This window comes from Oncorhynchus keta, chromosome 29 (genome assembly GCF_023373465.1).
Source record: "Oncorhynchus keta strain PuntledgeMale-10-30-2019 chromosome 29, Oket_V2, whole genome shotgun sequence".
In the NCBI taxonomy this organism is placed as follows: Eukaryota; Metazoa; Chordata; class Actinopteri; order Salmoniformes; family Salmonidae; genus Oncorhynchus; species Oncorhynchus keta.
In genome coordinates, this window is record NC_068449.1 from 52,343,263 (window position 1) to 52,367,676 (window position 24,414).

General features: G+C 47.2%; 1 protein-coding gene and 3 long non-coding RNA genes across 6 annotated transcripts in view; 3 read left to right on the forward strand and 1 right to left on the reverse strand.

Moving 5' to 3' along the window:
• The window catches only part of znf827 (zinc finger protein 827), a 117,556-nt gene that overhangs the window by 68,039 nt on the left and 25,103 nt on the right, over positions 1-24,414 (forward strand). Inside the window, exons 7-11 of the mRNA XM_052485238.1 lie at positions 9,077-9,322; positions 11,296-11,345; positions 13,606-13,625; positions 14,606-14,706; positions 22,136-22,279. Coding sequence (XP_052341198.1) covers positions 9,077-9,322; positions 11,296-11,345; positions 13,606-13,625; positions 14,606-14,706; positions 22,136-22,279 — 561 coding nt within the window. The remainder of the gene's footprint in view (positions 1-9,076; positions 9,323-11,295; positions 11,346-13,605; positions 13,626-14,605; positions 14,707-22,135; positions 22,280-24,414) is intronic.
• LOC127913672 (uncharacterized) lies at positions 1,816-2,938 on the reverse strand. Its single transcript, XR_008086372.1, has 3 exons — positions 2,103-2,938; positions 1,983-2,022; positions 1,816-1,942 (listed from the first exon to the last, which is right to left on the reverse strand). It is a non-coding gene; the product is annotated as an uncharacterized LOC127913672 (long non-coding RNA).
• Positions 17,727-21,096, forward strand: LOC127913671 (uncharacterized). Of its 3 annotated transcripts, XR_008086369.1 has the most exons (4): positions 17,809-17,924; positions 18,498-18,855; positions 20,034-20,089; positions 20,829-21,096. It is a non-coding gene; the product is annotated as an uncharacterized LOC127913671 (long non-coding RNA). The 3 variants fall into 3 exon arrangements; XR_008086370.1 differs by lacking the exons at positions 17,809-17,924; positions 18,498-18,855 and adding an exon at positions 17,727-17,797 and having other exon boundaries at positions 20,034-20,311; positions 20,928-21,096; XR_008086371.1 differs by lacking the exons at positions 17,809-17,924; positions 18,498-18,855 and adding an exon at positions 17,727-17,797.
• Positions 21,143-22,123, forward strand: LOC127913673 (uncharacterized). The gene is made up of 3 exons (XR_008086373.1): positions 21,143-21,162; positions 21,577-21,643; positions 21,823-22,123. It is a non-coding gene; the product is annotated as an uncharacterized LOC127913673 (long non-coding RNA).

Below are 24,414 nucleotides of genomic sequence, written 5' to 3' on the forward strand. Positions count from 1 at the left end.
CCTTTTGTGGGGAAAAACTAATTCTGATAGGCTTTGCCTGGCTCCCCAGTCAGTGAGCCTGGCTCCCAAGTGGGTGGGCCTATACGCTTCCAGGCCGACCCATGGCTCTGCCCCTGCCCAGTCATGTGAAATCCATCGATTAGGACCTAATGAATTTTTTTCAGTGGACTGATTTCCTTAAATGAACTGTAACTCAGTAAAAATAGTTGAAATTGTTGCATGTTCCGTTTATATTTTTGTTCAATATAGTTTAAACCGTACACTGACAATCAATTGTCCACACGTACTGCATAACAATAATTGATTGGATTTATGAAATGCAGGAATACATGTTGATGTAGCCCAAGTGGTGGGTGGGAGGACATGACCCTGCCGTTTCATTTCATCACCACTGTACTGCTGTATCCTGATGCTAAGCCTGTTCCACTCTGCCTCAGTGCCCTGGCTGTTGCCCTCTCTGTGCCCTCCTCCCTCCCTTTCTCCTTCATTTCCTCCCTCCCTGGTAGATCTAGTCTTACAGTGGCACTGATATCTTTAGGCACTCTTCCCCTTAGGGGACTATTGGGTCTTTGAACCACCCCCCCACCCTCCCTCTCTCTGTAACAAACACACCACTCGCCGTTAGTCTCAGTGCAAGTGTTGCATCATCATTGTACTGAATTATTGAACGCTACAGTACCAGCCGATCTGAGAACAGATGTAGCAGCATTATCACCCCTCCCGCTCCTGGCTGAATAAGAGGTAACTGGTCTAAGATCAGTCTCTGTCTGCTGCTGCTGTTTCGCTCCCCAGCTGACATGTTGTCTTCCACCACTGCATCCCTTTGAAGCAGCTGAACTCTTCACCCCTTTCTGAGCAGGTCGACCAGAGAGGGAGAGCGAGGGGATGAGGAGGGAGGATGTCATTTTATGACTCCTCCTCTTATCCGTCTCCTTCTCTCACTCACTCATCTTTCTTCCTTCTCTCTCACCCTCAGGGCGTTCCTCTCCCCGGTACTCTCCACCTTTATTTTGATCCTTTCCTCTCATCCTCTCCCAGCTCATCTCTGTATTCCCCCTCTGTCGATGCATCAAAGGTATACCTCGCGGTATGATACGGTAGCTTTACATGTGTTGAATCGGTAATGGTGTGGCTGTCTGGCTGTTAGCTGTAGGGCTTTACTGCCAGTCCTCTCCTCACCTATGTACACGCACACAGTCGGACTGTACGTTCTGATTGGAGCAGACAACGAAGGTCAAAGGTGAACAGCGAAACAGCAGCGCAGTCATTTTCACTCTGTCTCAAAAATGAATAATGCATTGTCAAGTAAAAGCAGACATGTATTTGTCCGATAAAATGTGATATGTACAGTGTGTTAATATAACCTGATATAGAGAGAAGATTACAGTATACTAGATAGCATATGGCTGTCTCTAAAGATACAGAATATATTAGCATGTAGCCTAAACACAATCCACTCAATGTCAACATAATATACATTGGACTATGTATAGCCTACCTGTGTCATACATTGATCGGATAAGGTATGTGACAGTCAAGTAAACGTGATATCGACATTAGACCAGGGTTTTCCAAACCTGTTCCTGGAGAGCTACCGTCCTGTAGGTTTTCACTCCAACCCTAATCTAGCGCTCCTGATTCTAATAAATATCTGGTTGATAAACTCAATCAGGTTAGTTACAACTGGGGTTGGAGGGAAAACCTACAGGTCGATAGCCCTCCAGGAACAGGGTTGGAGTTACCCTCCTGTAGGTTCTCTCCCGGAACAGGGTTGGAGTTAACCTACAGCAGGTAGCTCTCCAGGAACAGGGTTGGAGTTAACCTACAGCAGGTAGCTCTCCAGGAACAGGGTTGGAGTTAACCTACAGCAGGTAGCTCTCCAGGAACAGGTTTGGAGTTAACCTACAGCAGGTAGCTCTCCAGGAACAGGTTTGGAGTTAACCTACAGCAGGTAGCTCTCCAGGAACAGGGTTGGAGTTAACCTACAGCAGGTAGCTCTCCAGGAACAGGTTTGGAGTTAACCTACAGCAGGTAGCTCTCCAGGAACAGGGTTGGAGTTAACCTACAGCAGGTAGCTCTCCAGGAACAGGGTTGGAGTTAACCTACAGCAGGTAGCTCTCCAGGAACAGGTTTGGAGTTAACCTACAGCAGGTAGCTCTCCAGGAACAGGTTTGGAGTTAACCTACAGCAGGTAGCTCTCCAGGAACAGGTTTGGAGTTAACCTACAGCAGGTAGCTCTCCAGGAACAGGTTTGGAGTTAACCTACAGCAGGTAGCTCTCCAGGAACAGGTTTGGAGTTAACCTACAGCATGTAGCTCTCCAGGAACAGGTTTGGAGTTAACCTACAGCAGGGTAGCTCTCCAGGAACAGGTTTGGAGTTAACCTACAGGAGGTTATCTCTCAAGGAACAGGGTTGGAGAGCCCTGCATTAGACCATACATAGCCTGCCTGTGTACATTGAGATCATGACGGTGTATGGTACCATACGGTGTATGTACCATACAACCACCGTATATGATCAGTCAGAGCTGTGCAAGTGAGAGATTCTACACGACAGTACAGAGGTAGTGGGAGTTGTCAGGTCACAACCCCTCTACTTTCTGTTAGAGGTGAACTGGTGTTGTGTTCCACTGCTCCTACACTAGAGGGGATGATAGACACACACACACACACTTAGGAACAGGATTCATCTTTTTATGGCGCCAGAACATAATGTCATAGCCCTGGACATACAGTGGCGTGTGTAGTGTGTGTGTGTTTTATTGTGCTAGATAGGTAAGTGAAGGCCATGCAATTTCACACACAAAAAGACCACTTAGACCCCTCTACTTTGAGAGTGTGTCTATCTACTTTCTGAGGGTATGTGTGTGTGGGCAAAATGTTTGTGTGTGTAACCGTCTGACCGCTCAATGAATCTCAACTGTGGCGCAAGTGTGCTTATCCCAGCTCTCTCTGTGTGTGTGTGTGTGTGTGTGTGTGTGTGTGTGTGTGTGTGTGTGTGTGTGTGTGTGTGTGTGTGGCGCTCAGCAGTCCGCTCAGCCCCTGATGGCAGGGGTGGTGAACCACAGACGGGAGCGTGCGTGAGACTGCCTGTCCCTTGGTTGACCCCGGCCTCGCAGTGCTCTCTACCCCCCCCCTCCACGACCGCTCTGCTCTTGCCAGGCTCTGGGCACCTGATTAAGGGATTAATCGGCCGATGGTTGTCAGTTGTGTCTCCGGGGGGGGGGGGGGGTGTGACATGGGGTCGGCTAGGCTACCACCGCCCCCGAAACCTGGGTCCGGAAAGAGAACGCACTCAGATGGACGCACACACTTACATCATGTAAACACACAGGCACACTGGGCTGACCACACACACACACACACACACACACACACACACACACACTGGTGCTCTAGCATGCACCTGGGTAAGCATTTCACTGTTGGTCCACACCTGTTGTTTACGAAGCATGTGGCAAATAAAATGTGATTTGATGCACACACACACACACACACACACACACACACACACACTGGCTTACTCGCACATACTTTCAACTCCGACTGTAAACGCACCACTCAGGCTTGTACCTCACCACACACACTGTAGGTCGGGTTCAGACAACGGTGACTAGCCTCGCCCCTCCCAGGCTGCTCAGCCATCCAGGAGAGGAGAGGTCACAGAGAGGGCAGGGTCATCACTGGGTTACTACTGCCTCGCTGCCTCCTCACCCTTCCCTGCCTCTCTCAATCTATCGCTCTCTTTTTCCTACACTGCTGACCTCAGCATACCCTCTCACCCCTTCCTCCTTCCCCCCTCTCTCACTCTTTCTCTCTCCCCCTTCCATCTATCTCTCTCCCATCTCTCTCCTGTACTCCTGACCTCCCCCTCCCACCTCTTCCCCCCTCGCTACTGGCCCAATTTCATATATCCATAATCACCATGAGCATCCGTGTCAGCATGGCTGGAACCCCCTGCTGCTCCTCACCACACACACACACAGACACACACAACCTGGACGAGACAGTCAAAATCTGTTACCTCAGAGATCCTGATGCCGTGTACTGCCGGCCACCGGGACTATTTTTAGCGTCTGCTATTTGGCTAACCTCTTGAACACTGTCTGATAAACCAGAGCGATGGGGAGGTTGGGGGGAGGTTACGGGGAGGTTTTTCCTCCGTTAGGGATTCTCTAGATTTTTCAAATCTACTAAGAGATGCCCTGATTTACAATAATCTAGATATGAAAAGACAACGGTCGCTGTTGAATCAAAGTGTTATTTTGTTTGACGGCAGCAAAGGGTTTTCAAGGAGGCGTTTGAGTTCACAACATCGTAACCCCCCGTCAAAATGCCCATAGGGCTGGAATGAGGTTACTGTTGTACTGTTTCATTATTTAATGGTGGTAGCATATTTTCTGTTTTGTGTGCTCCACTGAGACACACACACACACACACACACACACCATACGCTATCCTTGGATCATTGCTATTCTAACTTCCGCGATGCATATAAGGCCCTGCCCCGCCCTCCTTTTGGAAAAGCTGACCACGACTCCATTTTGTTGCTCCCTGCCTACAGACAAAAGCTAAAACAAGAAGCTCCCACGCTGAGGTCTGTTCAATGCTGGTCCGACCAATATGATTCCACACTCCAAGACTGCTTCCATCACGTGGACTGGGATATGTTTCGTATTGCGTCAGATAACACCATTGATGAATACGCTGATTCGGTGAGCGAGTTCATTAGAACGTGCGTTGAAGATGTTGTTCCCATAGCAACGATTAAAACATTCCCAAACCAGAAACCGTGGATTGATGGCAGCATTCGCGTGAAACTGAAAGCGCGAACCACTGCTTTTAATCAGGGCAAGGTGACCGGAAACATGACCAAATACAAACAGTGTAGCTATTCCCTCCAAGGCAATCAAACAAGCTAAGTGTCAGTATAGAGACAAAGTAGAATCTCAATTCAACGGCTCAGACACAAGAGGTATGTGGCAGGGTCTACAGTCAATCACGGCTTACAAAAAGAAAACCAGTCCAGTCACGGACCAGGATGCCTTGCTCCCAGGCAGACTAAATAAACGTTTTGCCCGCTTTGAGGACAATACAGTGCCACTGACACGGCCCGCAACCAAAACATGCTGACTCTCCTTCACTGCAGCCGAGGTGAGTAAAACATTTAAACTTGTTAACCCTCGCAAGGCTGCAGGCCCAGACGGCATCCCCAGCCGCGCCTCAGAGCATGCGCAGACCAGCTGGCTGGTGTGTTCACGGACATATTCAATCAACCCCTATCCCAGTCTGCTGTTCCCACATGCTTCAAGAGGGCCACCATTGTTCCTGTTCCCAAGAAAGCTAAGGTAACTGAGCTAAACGACTACCGCCCCGTAGCACTCACTTCCGTCATCATGAAGTGCTTTGAGAGACTAGTCAAGGACCATATCACCTCCACCCTACCTGACACCCTAGACCCACTCCAATTTGCTTACCGCCCAAATAGGTCCACTGACGCTGCAATCTCAACCACACTGCACACTGCCCTAACCCATCTGGACAAGAGGAATACCTATGTGAGAATGCTGTTCATCGACTACAGCTCAGCATTTAACACCATAGTACCCTCCAAACTCGTCATCAAGTTCGAGACCCTGGGTCTCGACCCCACCCTGTGCAACTGGGTACTGGACTTCCTGATGGGCCGCCCCCAGGTGGTGAGGGTAGGTAACAACATCTCCACCCCGCTGATCCTCAACACTGGGGCCCCACAAGGGTGGCCCTCTCCTGTACTCCCTGTTCACCCACGACTGCGTGGCCACGCACGCCTCCAACTCAATCATCAAGTTTGCGGACGACACAACAGTGGTAGGCTTGATTACCAACAGCGACGAGACGGCCGAAAGGGAGGAGGTGAGGGCCCTCGGAGTGTGGTGTCAGGAAAATAACCTCACACTCAACATCAACAAAACTAAGGAGATGGTTGTGGACTTCAGGAAACAGCAGAGGGAACACCCCCCTATCCACATCGATGGAACAGTAGTGGAGAGGGTAGTAAGTTTTAAGTTCCTCGGCGTACACATCACAGACAAACTGAATTGGTCCACCCACACAGACAGCATCGTGAAGAAGGCGCAGCAGCGCCTCTTCAACCTCAGGAGGCTGAAGAAATTCGGCTTGTCACCTAAAGCACTCACAAACTTCTACAGATGCACAATCGAGAGCATCCTGTCGGGCTGTATCACCGCCTGGTACAGCAACTGCTCCGCCCACAACCGCAAGGCTCTCCAGAGGGTAGTGAGGTCTGCACAACGCATCACCGGGGGCAAACTACCTGCCCTCCAGGACACCTACACCACCCGAAGTCACAGGAAGGTCATAAAGATCATCAAGGACAACAACCACCCGAGCCACTGCCTGTTCACCCCGCTATCGTCCAGAAGGCGAGGTCAGTACAGGTGCATCAAAGCTGGGACCGAGAGACTGAAAAACAGCTTCTATCTCAAGGCCATCAGACTGTTAAACAGCCACCACTAACATTGAGTGGCTGCTGCCAACACACTGACTCAACTCCAGCCACTTTAATAATGGGAATTGATGTAAAATATATCACTAGCCACTTTAAACAATGCTACTTAATATAATGTTTACATACCCTACATTATTTATCTCATATGTGTACGTATATACTGTACTCTATATCATCTACTGCATCTTTATGTAATACATGTATCACTAGCCACTTTAAACTATGCCACTTTGTTTACATACTCATCTCATATGTATATACTGTACTCGATACCATCTACTGCATCTTGCCTATGCCGCTCTGTACCATCACTCATTCATATATCGTTATGTACATATTCTTTATCCCTTTACACTTATGTGTATAAGGTAGTAGCTTTGGGAATTGTTAGCTAGATTACTTGTTGGTTATTACTGCATTGTCGGAACTAGAAGCACAAGCATTTCGCTACACTCGCATTAACATCTGCTAACCATGTGTATGTGACAAATAAAATGATTTGATCCCGTTTTTCAACCACTCCACAAAATTCTTGTTTACAAACTATAGTTTTGGCAAGTCGGTTAGGACATCTACTTTATGCATGACACAAGTCATTTTTACAACAATTGTTTACAGACAGATTATTTCACTTATAATTCACTGTATCACAATTCCAGTGGGTCAGAAGTTTACATACACTAAGTTGACTGTGTCTTTAAACAGCTTGGAAAATTGAGTCAATTGGAGGTGTACCTGTGGATGTATTTCAAGGCCTACCTTCAAACTCAGTGCCTCTTTGCTTGACATCATGGGAAAAGGTAAAGAAATCAGCCAAGACCTCAAAAAAATGTTTGTAGACCTTCACGTCCAGTTCATCCTTAGGAGCAATTTCTAAACACCTGAAGGTACCACGTTCATCTGTACAAACAATAGCACGCAAGTATAAACACCATGGGACCAAACAGTCGTCATACCGCTCAGGAAGGAGACTCGTTCTGTCTCCTAGAGATGAACGCACTTTGGTGCGAAAAGTACAAATCAATCCCAGAACAACCTTGTGGTTTCAAAAGTATCTATCTCCACAGTAAAATGAGTCCTGTATCGTCATAACCTGAAAGGCCGCTCAGCAAGGAAGAAGCCACTGCTCCAAAACCGCCATAAAAAAGCAAGACTACGGCTTTGCAACTGCACATGGGGACAAAGATCATACTTTTTGGAGAAATGTCCTCCGGTCTGATGAAACAAAAATAGAACTGTTTGGGCATAATGACTATCGCTATGTTTGGATGGGAAAGGGGTAGGCTTGCAAGCCGAAGAACACCATCCCAACCGTGAAGCACGGGATGGCAGAATCATGTTGTGGGGGTTCACAAAATAGATGGCATCATGAGGAACAAAAATGATGTGGATATATTGGAGCAACATCTCAACACATCAGTCAGGAAGAAAAAGGTTGGTCGCAAATGGGTCTTCCAAATGGACAATGATCACAATGATCATTCTCTACTATTATTCTGACATTTCATATTCTTAAAATAAAGTGGTGATCCTAACTGACCCCAGACAGGGCATTTTTACTAGAATTAAATGTCAGGAATTGTGAAAAACTGAGTTTAAATGTATTTGGCTAAGGTGTATGTAAACTTACGACTTCAACTGTATATATAACACACACACACACCAGTGAACCTGTGCCGGCTGCCTAGCTCCCTGAGCCAGTGTGTGATCTGGTGATGCCCTCTAGCCCTACATAATCACATAACTAGACAATATCCACTCAGGAACGGAGCGCTTTAGGGGTTGAATGGATGTTATGGCTTTATTAAACATTTTGGGAATTCCAACCATTTTCATTTGGATTCAGGCTCGTATTATTTTGAAGAGGTTGAGTGAGGACAGTCCGGAGTTTAGAGTGCTCCTGATGGATGGAGATTGAAGTACGAATGGAATGAGAGATCTTGTCTGATTAAATGTACAGAATGTCCTCAGGGTATGTTAAAGGCATTAACAAGTTTTTTTAAAGGTTATTTCTCTTTGAACATCCATGAGGTAATATGAAGTCTATGTAGGGTTTGTATGATAAATTAACTTAGCTATCTATATTTTGTGAATGAGACACATCCATGCAACATCTGTAAAATGCAGAGATTTAGGACATTACCGGGAATCAAATCCACTTACTAGTCAGCTTTGAGGAAAGCCAGTGGAGTTGTATCCGGTATAAATATATTATAACCTTTTGGATAAAACAGAACTGGCTTTTCTCAAACTATAAGGCAAATTACTTCCCTCACTACCCAGGTTAAAGCCATGATCCCTTATTCCCGTGTTTATCAAGAATGGTCCCCCACCCAAAGGACATCCAGCCAACTTAACTCAACGGTGGGAAGCAATTGGAGTCAGCATCCCTGTGGAATGCTTTTGACACCATGTCCTGATGAATTGGGGCTGTTTTAAGGGGAAAGGGGGGTGCAACTCAATATTAGGAAGGTGTTCCTAATGTTTGGTGTACTCAGTGTAGATAGGAGTTGTCACAGGAACTCAGATTCAACCCTGTCCCTCTCGTCCAATCCCCTACCCCAGAAAGCAACAAGGACGCTGCCCACTACCAGAAGGTGATGGTGAAGGCGGAGCCTATGGAGGTGGACCCGGCCAGCGGCCCAGCCCCGCCCTCTTCTCACCTGCTGGCCTTCAGCACTTTAGGGCCGTGTGAGAAGAGCGAGCCAATGGTCAGCCTCCCTGAGGCGTTGTCCCGCCCCCAGAAGCAAGACCTCTTCTCTCAGGACATATCAGTGAAAATGGCCTCCGAGCTCCTCTTCCAACTCTCAGGTGCGCAATATTCTCTATGATACACAACACACAAACGACACACACATGTACACACACATACCCTCACACACCTCCCTGACTACATTCACACACACCTCTCTCTGGTACCTCAGTGCTCAGTGTCAACCTTGAAATGTGGTGTGATACTTAGCCATAAAACCTATATGTTTCTCTTCCATCCTCTGGGGGCTCTGTGGTTAGGGGACACTATATATTACCTGTAATGTGCTCTGTAGGTTTTATACACACTTCTTCCCTGCTTGGCTGTGACCATGACATTGAGGCGGCTGTTTGAATTGCAGCTGTTTGTATTGCCTGATGGCAGAGCACTGAAGTGGAGCCTGCATACACTTCAGGGGTTGTGGGGGTGGGGGGGGGGTACAGAAGACCCAGGCCATGCCCCCCAGCTCTATCCCCCCAGCTCTGATTGCTACGCCTAAATGTCTTATACAGTAGCACCTCGGAAATTGTGGCAAAAAAAATCTCTCCAGCGAGAGAGATGCACACAACGATGAGAACGCAAGTACACACACACACACATACGCATGCACACACACATACGCATGCGCACACACACACACACACACACACACACACACACACAGATATGCACGCAGACACACACAAGCCCCCATGGGGAGCAGTGTCTACAAAGTGCCTGTCTTCCCCCACGTCCCTCCCTCCCTCCTCTTCTCCTTCTCTATCCCTCCTTCTCTCTTTCTTCCTCGACTCCTTTTCAAACATGTCGGCTCAAGCACACTTGGCTGCACACACTAGCCCCCCTGCCCCTCTCTCAACTACCCCCGATTTCTCCCGTGTGGCATCACCATGGCAACGCGGAGAGACCTCTGTCCTTGGCGAACCGTTTGACGGAGAGGGGTGTTAGGGAGTGGGGGGCGAGGAGGGGTGTTAGGGAGTGGGGGGCGAGGAGGGGTTGGAGGGGCAGCGACTAGAGCAGTGCCACCCAGGGAGCAAGAGGCTGCTATAATGAGGTCATCACTAGTAGGCTGCTGAAGCCAAGGGACAACCATACACCTTCCCTGGGTTTTATTACTCTGACCATAGAATTAGGAATTTGAATACTAGAATGGACATGAAAGTTCTTATGACAGCATAAAAGGTCAGCCATTTTGGTCAGGGAGTTGGTCAACCAGTGTGCCGTGATGAGATATTGTGTAAAACAATCATTTTGAAGATTGTCTGCACAGTATGTTTGTTAGCCAGTTTAAGTGGAATAATTCCAATAATTATTTTAAAATTTCTAAGTTTTCAAACTAATACGCCAACATTCCATAATAACAATGCAGTCAATCCACAGCCACTGGCTGAAATCAGTTGATAGGTTTTAGACAAGTTGTAAATGCAGCAAGCTCTGATATTGTATCATATTATAAACACTCACAGCTTTCCAAGAAAACAAACTGAGAGACATTTATGGTCTGTTTACATATATTTCATAGTCTATTTATACAGTCTAAAACCTGTACAAACTTTATAATTATATGACGTTATTTTAGGTTAAAAAAAATAATCACATGCCTTTTATTTTTCTGCATAAGTGAAATCAGGAAATGCATCACCTATGCCTCTACTACCATTAATTCCAATTAGACTGGTTTGGATTTCTCCCTGGCCACAATGGCTGCCATTTTCATACCATTCTGGAACTTTGAGGGTTTATGACATAGCCCCTCTAGTAATTGAATATGATCTCTTTGACTTTGACCACTTAAAACAGTATATACCAAGGCAACAGGACAAACATGCAACTTCCCTGGGTTTTTATACAGCATGTTACTTTGACCACAATGTTACTATACGCTACAATCTTGGATTGGTTTTTCAGCAAAATGGTTCGGGAAATGTCACGTTGAATAATCAATATGTCCTGAATAACCGCTTTGTGGTTCCATCATGATTTGTCATTGTTGTTAATGACCCTCTTTGATGTTGTGATGTTCTTTGTGTTGCAGAAAAAGTCAGCAAAGCCAACGACCACAAAGACAACAACATGGTGGGCATAAGCAGGTAAGACAACAACATGGTGGGCATAAGCAGGTAAGACAGCAACATGGTGGGCATAAGCAGGTAAGACAACAACATGGTGGGCATAAGCAGGTAAGACAACAACATGGTGGGCATAAGCAGGTAAGACAACAACATGGTGGGCATAAGCAGGTAAGACAACAACATGGTGGGCATAAGCAGGTAAGACAGCAACATGGTGGGCATAAGCAGGTAAGACAACAACATGGTGGGCATAAGCAGGTAAGACAACAACATGGTGGGCATAAGCAGGTAAGACAACAACATGGTGGGCATAAGCAGGTAAGACAACAACATGGTGGGCATAAGCAGGTAAGACAACAACATGGTGGGCATAAGCAGGTAAGACAACAACATGGTGGGCATAAGCAGGTAAGACAACAACATGGTGGGCATAAGCAGGTAAGACAACAACATGGTGGGCATAAGCAGGTAAGACAGCAACATGGTGGGCATAAGCAGGTAAGACAGCAACATGGTGGGCATAAGCAGGTAAGACAGCAACATGGTGGGCATAAGCAGGTAAGACAGCAACATGGTGGGCATAAGCAGGTAAGACAGCAACATGGTGGGCATAAGCAGGTAAGACAGCAACATGGTGGGCATAAGCAGGTAAGACAGCAACATGGTGGGCATAAGCAGGTAAGACAGCAACATGGTGGGCATAAGCAGGTAAAGACAGCAACATGGTGGGCATAAGCAGGTAAGACAGCAACATGGTGGGCATAAGCAGGTAAGACAGCAACATGGTGGGCATAAGCAGGTAAGACAACAACATGGTGGGCATAATGGTGGGCAGGTAAGACAGCAACATGGTGGGCATAAGCAGGTAAGACAGCAACATGGTGGGCATAAGCAGGTAAGACAGCAACATGGTGGGCATAAAGACAGCAACATGGTGGGCAGGTAAGCATAAGCAGGTAAGACAGCAACATGGTGGGACAGGTAAGACAGCAACATGGTGGGCATAAGCAGGTAAGACAGCAACATGGTGGGCATAAGCAGGTAAGACAGCAACATGGTGGGCATAAGCAGGTAAGACAGCAACATGGTGGGCATAAGCATAAGACAGCAACATGGTGGGCATAAGACAGCAACATGGTGGGCATAAGCAGGTAAGACAGCAACATGGTGGGCATAAGCAGGTAAGACAGCAACATGGTGGGCATAAGCAGGTAAGACAGCAACATGGTGGGCATAAGCAGGTAAGACAGCAACATGGTGGGCATAAGCAGGTAAGACAGCAACATGGTGGGCATAAGCAGGTAAGACAGCAACATGGGCAGGTAAGACAGCAACATGGTGGGCATAAGCAGGTAAGACAGCAACATGGTGGGCATAAGCAGGTAAGACAGCAACATGGTGGGCATAAGCAGGTAAGACAGCAACATGGTGGGCATAAGCAGGTAAGACAGCAACATGGTGGGCATAAGCAGGTAAGACAGCAACATGGTGGGCATAAGCAGGTAAGACAGCAACATGGTGGGAAGACAGCAACATGGTGGGCATAAGCAGGTAAGACAGCAACATGGTGGGCATAAGCAGGTAAGACAGCAACATGGTGGGCATAAGCAGGTAAGACAACAACATGGTGGGCATAAGCAGGTAAGACAGCAACATGGTGGGCATAAGCAGGTAAGACAGCAACATGGTGGGCATAATAAGCATGGTGGGTAAGACAGCAGCAACATGGTGGGCATAAGCAGGTAAGACAGCAACATGGTGGGCATAAGCAGGTAAGACAACAACACATAAGCAGGTAAGACAACAACATGGTGGGCATAAGCAGGTAAGACAACAACATGGTGGGCATAGCAAGCAGGTAAGACAGCAACATGGTGGGCATAAGCAGGTAAGACAGCAACATGGTGGGCATAAGTAAGACAGCAACATGGTGGGCATAAGCAGGTAAGACAGCAACATGGTGGGCATAAGCAGGTAAGACAACAACATGGTGGGCATAAGCAGGTAAAACAGCAACATGGTGGGCATAAGCAGGTAAGACAACAACATGGTGGGCATAAGCAGGTAAGACAACAACATGGTGGGCATAAGCAGGTAAGACAACAACATGGTGGGCATAAGCAGGTAAGACAGCAACATGGTGGGCATAAGCAGGTAAGACAGCAACATGGTGGGCATAAGCAGGTAAGACAGCAACATGGTGGGCATAAGCAGGTAAGACAGCAACATGGTGGGCAGACAGCAACATGGTGGGCATAAGCAGGTAAGACAACAACATGGTGGGCATAAGCAGGTAAGACAGCAACATGGTGGGCATAAGCAGGTAAGACAGCAACATGGTGGGCATAAGCAGGTAAGACAGCAACATGGTGGGCATAAGCAGGTAAGACAGCAACATGGTGGGCATAAGCAGGTAAGACAGCAACATGGTGGGCATAAGCAGGTAAGACAGCAACATGGTGGGCATAAGCAGGTAAGACAGCAACATGGTGGGCATAAGCAGGTAAGACAGCAACATGGTGGGCATAAGCAGGTAAGACAACAACATGGTGGGCATAAGCAGGTAAGACAGCAACATGGTGGGCATAAGCAGGTAAGACAGCAACATGGTGGGCATAAGCAGGTAAGACAGCAACATGGTGGGCATAAGCAGGTAAGACAGCAACATGGTGGGCATAAGCAGGTAAGACAACAACATGGTGGGCATAAGCAGGTAAGACAGCAACATGGTGGGCATAAGCAGGTAAGACAGCAACATGGTGGGCATAAGCAGGTAAGACAGCAACATGGTGGGCATAAGCAGGTAAGACAGCAACATGGTGGGCATAAGCAGGTAAGACAGCAACATGGTGGGCATAAGCAGGTAAGACAGCAACATGGTGGGCATAAGCAGGTAAGACAGCAACAACAAAAATCTGTTGTTTTGTCACATACACTGGTGCAGTGAAAGGTGTTGTTTTACAGTGTCAGCCATAGGAGTACGGCGCCCTTGGAGCAAATTCTGTCCAGGTTAAGTGCCTCGACAGATTTTCACCTTGTTGGCTTCTTTTCCGCTTAGCTGCTAGTTCTACAGTTAGTCTGTTTTGGTATATGGCTTATGGTTTAGCATTGAGATTGGGAGGCCTGGAGCTCTGCAACGTTATTTAAAAACAATTCCATATTGATTGCATATTGCTATCATATTTTAGCGTAAGCATTTGTTTTAGTTGTGGAGCTGTTATAGCATGATACTGCTCTGACTGTGTCTGTGTGTGGTTGTGTGTCCACTCCTAGCCCCTTCCTGGACGAGCGTTTCAGACAATCCCCCTTCAGCCAGCACTCCAAGTCCTCCTCCCCTGCAGAGGCCAGCTCCTCTGCTAGGACAGCCCTCCACGGTGAGAGACACACTCACACATATCATTACTGTCAGACAGATAGACAGACAGATGAAATTCAGTGGGCAGACTACTATAGTGAGCCACACACTCAGAAAGACACACACACACACACTCCAGACAGACACTCATAATGTAGACATGCAGTCAGAATGTTGGCCCTCACAGCTAATTACAGTAACCTCCCACCCTCCTCAGCCACATCTCCACCTCCCCAGGCCTTTCCTCGCTCTCTCACACATCTACCCAGCCATGAGGCCTCAACTCTGGCCAACCCTCTCTTCCTCCACCCCTCTTCCTCCATTCCTCCACCTCCATTCCTCCACCTCCAGAGCTTCCACCTCCCGTCTCACTCACACATCTACCCAGCCTTGGGGCTCCCTGCCCTGGACAGCCCTTCTGTCCCCTCCCCTGTACCTGGAATGGGGATGCTCTGTGGCTGTCCCTATGGTGCCTGTGGCAGGCAGGCACAGATACAGAGGGTAATTAGCCTGTGCCAGCCTCACCCTCCATCACCATCCACCAGTTAATTAAAATCTGATTGGCTTCTACGTGTCAAGGGTGTCCTGATAGTTAATTCGCCCAACCGACGGTCTCCCTTCCCAGGGTGCAACGTGCAGAGCCGTGTCTTCGCTCTTTCTCTCTCTCTTTTATCGCTCTCATCTTTTCTCTCTCTCTCTCCCTCTCCCTGTCTCTTCCCGATGCCCAGTTCTTTCTCTTGTCTCCTTCAACCATCTTTTCTCTGCTTTTGAATTGCACTTTTCTCTTTTCCTGCTCCCTCTATCTCCTCCCCCTCTCTCCCTCTGTGTCCCTCTCTCTCCCTCTGTCTCTCTCCTAGGGGTGCAGTCAGTCACATAGCTGTGTTCTGTGCTAAGGGTAGTGACCCTCCCCAGTGCTCCCATTAACCCAGTTTCCCAGTATCACCCCAGCACCACTCATTATCCAGACAGTTACTCTGAGAATCCCCTGTATTACTGAAACACCACTTTATGACAATTCAAACAGTTGCATGGTTGGATTTCATAATGACTGGTGCATTGTACCACTTTGCCCATACATTTCCACATTGAAAATGTGACCATCTCTGTGTGGCGGTAATTGTGGCTGTTTACAGCAAGTGTGTGTGTGTGTGTGTGTCGTGATGGTGGCGGCTGTCCTTCCTCTTCCCCTGCCCCGGGTCAAGCTCCAGCCAGCCTTTCGGAGGCCGTGCGTCTGTCCCTCCCTCCCCTCTCCCTCGTTCTCCAGCTCTAATAACACTAATTAAACCATTAACCACTTCAAGGCCCACGCCGGTCCTCTAATTGCCCGATTATCAGAGCTTTGGCTGGGGTTGCTTGGCCACTGTGGCCCCAGGATGGCCCCTAGACCCTGTCCATGGGCTCCAGTCACCCTGGATGACCCCCACCCGACCCTGCCTCGCCCAGCCTCTCAACCCCTCAGGACAGCTAATGTGATTATGTGGTCTGAGGAGATGAGATACAAGCCCCTTAAGGATCTCTGTGCCCATTCAGTACTAAGCCACACAAACGGAGGTGGTAGGAGGAAGAGTAAGGGAGAAGCCAATCCAAGACCGGCGTGCGGGCGGGGGGTCACCATGGTGAAGCCTGTCGGTGAGACTTAACAGACAAGGGGTTTGGTGAATCTTTGATAGAGCTCACCACTCTGCAGCCACTGATTCAAGGGGTCAAGTCCTCATGTGGGTCATACTGAAAAGTGTACTAATAAGTCATACACACACACCCCCACACCCTCTCCTCTACTCTGCCAACTCACATGCAGGGACACATACATATATACACACACACCCACACACCCTCCCCTCTACTCTGCCAACTCACATGCAGGGACACATACATATATATACACACACCCACCCACCCACACACTCCCACTGGTATGTCAGGTTGTGAGTCACAGAGTATGGCAGGTCCAGGGGCCCTTATGAGGAGTGACTCAGCCCCTGCAGAAGGATTACAACTAAGGAATATATTACTAGTTGTGTTATTACTGTATAGCCACTTGACTGAAATATTGTAGAATACTATCAGGGCACAGGCTTGTGTTTAGTTTAGTTTTGTGTGGATGAGGGTGTGCATTGACGTGGGGGTTTTATAATGGTGTGTAGTGCTCATTCACTGAGAGATTCCCACACTTCACTTCAGGTAGCTACAGACACAGTAGGCTCTCTGCTCTATTCCAACCAGCACATGTCCAGACAGATAAAGATGGAATTGTCTTTTAGTATCCCTCCCTCTGGTCTCCCTCCTTCCTTTTTTCAGAGAGAGAGAGAGAGAGAGAGAAGTCCAGACCTGTCAGCAGCATACAACTCTAGCTAGACGACCTTGAGACTTCTCCATCTCCCCCTCTGTCTTTCTCCAAGGCCAGTACATCTATTCTTTAATGCCTCCACCATTAAATCTCCCCCAAAATACCAGAGAATGGAGCCTCCTAGCTAGAACACTGAGAACAATATGATCCTAGGTAGTGTGGTGCCAGGCGTCCATTTGAGACTAGCTGCATTGTCAATGACGGAAGCCCTCCCTGTCCATTTATTTATTTATTTACCCGATGGAGGAGAGGGGGATAAAGAGAGAGGAGGAGTGGCATGGAATCCTAATTGAGAGCTGTTCCTTCATCAGAAGGTTAATTCTATATCTCTTCTTGTCATGTTCTCCCTTTTCTCACGCTTTCCCCACACCTCCGTGCCTCCCTCTCTTCTCTACTCTCTCTCTCTCCTCTTCTCCGTCTCTATTATGCTTTCTCACTCTCTCACTCTCTCCATCCCTGCTGTATCCCTGGGTGGTTGTGTATTACTATATAGTCTGATTAGCATGGACAACCACACACTAGAGGGCTTAGGACTGATGGGTGATGGAGCACACACAGAGAGAGAGAATATCAAGGGGCACACTGTGGTATAGTCTGATTATCATGGAGATGATGAGAACTTGAGAAGGCTATAGTGTTGGTATGAGAAAGATGGGGGGTTGGAGTAATATAGAGCAAAGTTGAGGGTTGGAGTAATTTGGAACGAGGTTGAGGGTTGGAGTAATTTGGAACGAGGTTGAGGGTTGGAGTAATTTGGAACGAGGTTGAGGGTTGGAATAAATTGGAACGAGGTTGAGGGTTGGAGTGGAATTGGAGTAATATGGAACACGGTTGGAGTGGAATTGGAGTATTATGGAGCCAGGTTGAGGGTTGGAGTAATTTGGAACGAGGTTGAGGGTTGGAGTGGGATTGGAGTAATATGCAACAAGGTTGGAGTGGAATTGGAGTATTATGGAACACGGTTGAGGGTTGGAGTAATTTGGAACGAGGTTGAGGGTTGGAGTGGGATTGGAGTAATATGCAACAAGGTTGGAGTGGAATTGGAGTATTATGGAACACGGTTGAGGGTTGGAGTAATTTGGAGCGAGGTTGAGGGTTGGAGTCATTTGGAACGAGGTTGAGGGTTGGAGTCATTTGGAACGAGGTTGAGGGTTGGAGTCATTTGGAACGAGGTTGAGGGTTGGAGTGGAATTGGAGTAATATGGAGCCAGGTTGAGGGTTGGAGTAATTTGGAACGAGGTTGAGGGTTGGAGTAATTTGGAATGAGATTGAGGGTTGGAGTCATTTGGAACGAGGTTGAGGGTTGGAGTCATTTGGAACGAGGTTGAGGGTTGGAGTCATTTGGAACGAGGTTGAGGGTTGGAGTCATTTGGAACGAGGTTGAGGGTTGGAGTAATATGGAACGAGGTTGAGGGTTGGAGTAATATGGAACACGGTTGAGGGTTGGAGTAATTTGGAACGAGGTTGAGGGTTGGAGTAATTTGGAACGAGGTTGGGGGTTGGAGTAATTTGGAACGAGGTTGAGGTTTGGAGTAATTTGGAACGTGGTTGAGGGTTGGAGTGGAATTGGAGTAATATGGAACGAGGTTGAGGGTTGGAGTAATTTGGAACGAAGTTGAGGGTTGGAGTGGAATTGGAGTAATATGGAGCCAGGTTGGGGGTTGGAGTAATTTGGAACGAGGTTGAGGTTTGGAGTAATTTGGAACGTGGTTGAGGGTTGGAGTCATTTGGAACGAGGTTGAGGGTTGGAGTCATTTGGAACGAGGTTGAGGGTTGGAGTAATATGGAACAAGGTTGAGGGTTGGAGTAATATGGAACACGGTTGAGGGTTGGAGTAATTTGGAACGAGGTTGAGGGTTGGAGTAATTTGGAACGAGGTTGGGGGTTGGAGTAATTTGGAACGAGGTTGAGGTTTGGAGTAATTTGGAACATGGTTGAGGGTTGGAGTGGAATTGGAGTAATATGGAACGAGGTTGAGGGTTGGAGTAATTTGGAACGGTTGAGGGTTGGAGTGGAATTGGAGTAATATGGAGCCAGGTTGGGGGTTGGAGTAATTTGGAACGAGGTTGAGGTTTGGAGTAATTTGGAACGTGGTTGAGGGTTGGATTGGAATTGGAGTAATATGGAGCCTAGCCAGGTTCAGGGTTGGAGTAATTTGGAACGAGGTTGGGGGTTGGATTCATTTGGAACGAGGTTGAGGGTTGGAGTCATTTGGAACGAGGTTGAGGGTTGGAGTCATTTGGAACGAGGTTGAGGGTTGGAGTCATTTGGAACGAGGTTGAGGGTTGGAGTCATTTGGAACGAGGTTGAGGGTTGGAGTCATTTGGAACGAGGTTGAGGGTTGGAGTCATTTGGAACGAGGTTGGGGGTTGGAGTCATTTGGAACGAGGTTGAGGGTTGGAGTAATATGGAACGAGGTTGAGGGTTGGAGTCATTTGGAACGAGGTTGAGGGTTGGAGTCATTTGGAACGAGGTTGAGGGTTGGAGTCATTTGGAACGAGGTTGGGGGTTGGAGTCATTTGGAACGAGGTTGAGGGTTGGAGTCATTTGGAACGAGGTTGAGGGTTGGAGTCATTTGGAACGAGGTTGAGGGTTGGAGTCATTTGGAACGAGGTTGAGGGTTGGAGTCATTTGGAACGAGGTTGGGGGTTGGAGTAATTTGGAACGAAGTTGAGGGTTGGAGTGGAATTGGAGTAATATGGAGCCAGGTTGGGGGTTGGAGTAATTTGGAACGAGGTTGAGGTTTGGAGTAATTTGGAACGTGGTTGAGGGTTGGAGTGGAATTGGAGTAATATGGAGCCAGGTTCAGGGTTGGAGTAATTTGGAACGAGGTTGGGGGTTGGATTCATTTGGAACGAGGTTGAGGGTTGGAGTCATTTGGAACGAGGTTGAGGGTTGGAGTCATTTGGAACGAGGTTGAGGGTTGGAGTCATTTGGAACGAGGTTGAGGGTTGGAGTCATTTGGAACGAGGTTGGGGGTTGGAGTCATTTGGAACGAGGTTGAGGGTTGGAGTAATATGGAACACGGTTGAGGGTTGGAGTAATATGGAACACGGTTGAGGGTTGGAGTAATTTGGAACGAGGTTGAGGGTTGGAGTGGGATTGGAGTAATATGCAACAAGGTTGGAGTGGAATTGGAGTATTATGGAACACGGTTGAGGGTTGGAGTAATTTGGAGCGAGGTTGAGGGTTGGAGTCATTTGGAACGAGGTTGAGGGTTGGAGTCATTTGGAACGAGGTTGAGGGTTGGAGTGGAATTGGAGTAATATGGAGCCAGGTTGAGGGTTGGAGTGGAATTGGAGTAATATGGAGCCAGGTTGAGGGTTGGAGTAATTTGGAGCGAGGTTGAGGGTTGGAGTCATTTGGAACGAGGTTGAGGGTTGGAGTGGAATTGGAGTAATATGGAGCCAGGTTGATGGTTGGAGTAATTTGGAGCAAGGTTGAGGGTTGGAGTCATTTGGAACGAGGTTGAGGGTTGGAGTGGAATTGGAGTAATATGGAGCCAGGTTGAGGGTTGGAGTAATATGGAACGAGGTTGAGGGTTGGAGTAATTTGGAACGAGGTTGGGGGTTGGAGTCATTTGGAACGAGGTTGAGGGTTGGAGTCATTTGGAACGAGGTTGAGGGTTGGAGTCATTTGGAGTAATATGGAGCCAGGTTGAGGGTTGGAGTAATTTGGAACGAGGTTGAGGGTTGGAGTAATTTGGAATGAGATTGAGGTTGAGTCATTTGGAACGAGGTTGAGGGTTGGAGTCATTTGGAACGAGGTTGAGGGTTGGAGTAATATGGAACAAGGTTGAGGGTTGGAGTAATTTGGAACGAGGTTGAGGGTTGGAGTGGAATTGGAGTAATATGGAACAAGGTTGGAGTGGAATTGGAGTATTATGGAGCCAGGTTGAGGGTTGGAGTAATTTGGAACGAGGTTGAGGGTTGGAGTAATTTGGAACGAGGTTGAGGGTTGGAGTAATTTGGAACGAGGTTGAGGGTTGGAGTAATATGGAACACGGTTGAGGGTTGGAGTAATATGGAACACGGTTGAGGGTTGGAGTCATTTGGAACGAGGTTGAGGGTTGGAGTGGAATTGGAGTAATATGGAGCCAGGTTGAGGGTTGGAGTAATTTGGAACGAGGTTGAGGGTTGGAGTGGAATTGGAGTAATATGGAGCCAGGTTGAGGGTTGGAGTCATTTGGAACGAGGTTGAGGGTTGGAGTCATTTGGAACGAGGTTGAGGGTTGGAGTGGAATTGGAGTAATATGGAGCCAGGTTGAGGGTTGGAGTAATTTGGAACGAGGTTGAGGGTTGGAGTAATTTGGAACGAGGTTGGGGGTTGGAGTAATTTGGAACGAGGTTGAGGGTTGGAGTAATTTGGAACGAGGTTGAGGGTTTGAGTAATTTGGAACGAGGTTGAGGGTTTGAGTAATTTGGAACGAGGTTGAGGGTTGGAGTCATTTGGAACGAGGTTGAGGGTTGGAATCATTTGGAACGAGGTTGAGGGTTGGAGTCATTTGGAACGAGGTTGAGGGTTGGAGTCATTTGGAACGAGGTTGAGGGTTGGAGTGGAATTGGAGTAATATGGAACGAGGTTGAGGGTTGGAGTAATTTGGAACGAGGTTGAGGGTTGGAGTCATTTGGAACGAGGTTGAGGGTTGGAGTCATTTGGAACGAGGTTGAGGGTTGGAGTCATTTGGAACGAGGTTGAGGGTTGGAGTGGAATTGGAGTAATATGGAACGAGGTTGAGGGTTGGAGTCATTTGGAACGAGGTTGAGGGTTGGAGTCATTTGGAACGAGGTTGAGGGTTGGAGTGGAATTGGAGTAATATGGAACGAGGTTGAGGGTTGGAGTAATTTGGAACAAGGTTGAGGGTTGGAGTCATTTGGAACGAGGTTGAGGGTTGGAGTGGAATTGGAGTAATATGGAACGAGGTTGAGGGTTGGAGTGGAGTTGGAGTAATATGAAACAAGGTTGGACATTCCATTTCAGTTGCTGAATGCTTTCCTACAATATGGACTTTCAGGTCGCCTCCCGGTGCAGGTTATGAGAAAGTTGTGAGTAAAATATGGTAAACTATGATGGTGACGGTACTCTGTCTGTGTGTTTCCAGACCCAGAGAAGGACACCGGAGAGCCGGGGGGGAACGGGATATCCCAGGGGATACTGAGCAGTCAGCAGCTCTACCCCTGTCCTGTCTGTGGCAAGGTGTTTGGCAGACAGCAGACCCTGTCCAGACACCTGTCTCTACACACAGGTGAGTCCACTAACACACACACTCCCTTTCCATCTCTACGTACAGTTCCCTGTGTGTGTGTTGTGACGTGTCTTGTCAACGTTCCCTTGGCGTGTGTGTGACTGTGTGTGTAATACCCTGTAAAAAGTAAATAAGGTTTACTAGACTGGATTACCCTCTCCTTTAAAGAGATTACCACCATGATTAGTCTCAGTGGGAAAACTGCCCGCCTAATTACCAAGCCAGAAGGCTGCTTTGCATCCCAGTACACACACTGGACACACAAACATGTGCAATATCGGATGCGCACACACACGTTTGTTTGTTTGTTTGTTTATTTATATATATATATATACATACATATATACACATATATATATATATATATATATATATATATATATATATATACATACATACATACATACATACATACATACATACATACATACATACATACATACATACATACATACATACATACAGTGGGGCAAAAAAGTATTTAGTTAGCCACCAATTGTGCAAGTTCTCCCACTTAAAAAGATGAGAGAGGCCTGTAATTTTCATCATTGGTACACTTCAACTATGACAGACAAAATTTGAAGAAAAAAATCCAGTAAATCACATTGTAGGATTTGTAATGAATTTATTTTCAAATTGTGGTTGAAAATAAGTATTTGGTCACCTACAAACAAGCAAGATTTCTGGCTCTCACAGACCTGTAACTTCTTCTTTAAGAGGCTCCTCTGTCCTCCACTCGTTACCTGTATTAATGGCACCTGTTTGAACTTGTTGTCAGTATAAAAGACACCTGTCCACAACCTCAAACAGTCACACTCCAAACTCCACTATGGCCAAGACCAAAGAGCTGTCAAAGGACACCAGAAACAAAATTGTAGACCTGCACCAGGCTGGGAAGACTGAATCTGCAATAGGTAAGCAGCTTGGTTTGAAGAAATCAACTGTGGGAGCAATTATTAGGAAATGGAAGACATACAAGACCACTGATAATCTCCCTCGATCTGGGGCTCCACGCAAGTTCTCACCCCGTGGGGTCAAAATGATCACAAGAACGGTGAGCAAAAATCCCAGAACCACACGGGGGGACCTAGTGAATGACCTGCAGAGAGCTGGGACCAAAGTAACAAAGCCTACCATCAGTAACACACTACGCCACCAGGGACTCAAATCCTGCAGTGCCAGACGTGTCCCCCTGCTTAAGCCAGTACATGTCCAGGCCCGTCTGAAATTTGCTAGAGAGCAATTGGATAATCAAGAAGAAGATTGGGAGAATATCATATGGTCAGATGAAACCAAAATATAACTTTTTGGTAAAAACTCAACTCGTCGTGTTTGAAGGACAAAGAATGCTGAGTTGCATCCAAACACCACCATACCTACTGTGAAGCATGGGGGTGGAAAAATCATGCTTTGGGGCTGTTTTTCTGCAAAGGGACCAGGACGACTGATCAGGCCATGTATCGTGAGATTTTGAGTAAAAAACCTCCTTCTATCAGCAAGGGCATTGAAGATGAAATGTGGCTGGATCTTTCAGCATGACAATGATCCCAAACACACCGCCCGGGCAATGAAGGAGTGGCTTCGTAAGAAGTATTTCAAGGTCCTGGAGTGGCCTAGATCTCAACCACATAGAAAATCTTTGGAGGGAGTTGAAAGTTTGTGTTGCTCAGCAACAGCCCCAAAACATCACTGCTCTAGAGGAGATCTGCATGGAGGAATGGGCCAAAATACCAGCAACAGTGTGAAAACCTTGTGAAGACTTACAGAAAATGTTTGACCTCTGTCATTGCCAACAAAGGGTATATAACAAAGTATTGAGAAATGTTTTTTATTGACCAAATACTTATTTTCCACCATCATTTGCAAATAAATTCATTAAAAATCCTACAATGTGATTTTCTGTATTTTTTTCTTATTTTTTCTGTCATAGTTGAAGTGTACTTATGATGAAAATTACAGGCCTCTCTCCTCTTTTTAAGTGGGAGAACTTCCACAATTGGTGGCTGACTAAATACTTTTTTGCCCCACTGTGTGTGTGTGTGTGTGTGTGTGTGTGTGTGTGTGTGTGTGTGTGTGTGTGTGTGTGTGTGTGTGTGTGTGTGTGTGTGTGTGTGTACCCACACACACACACACAC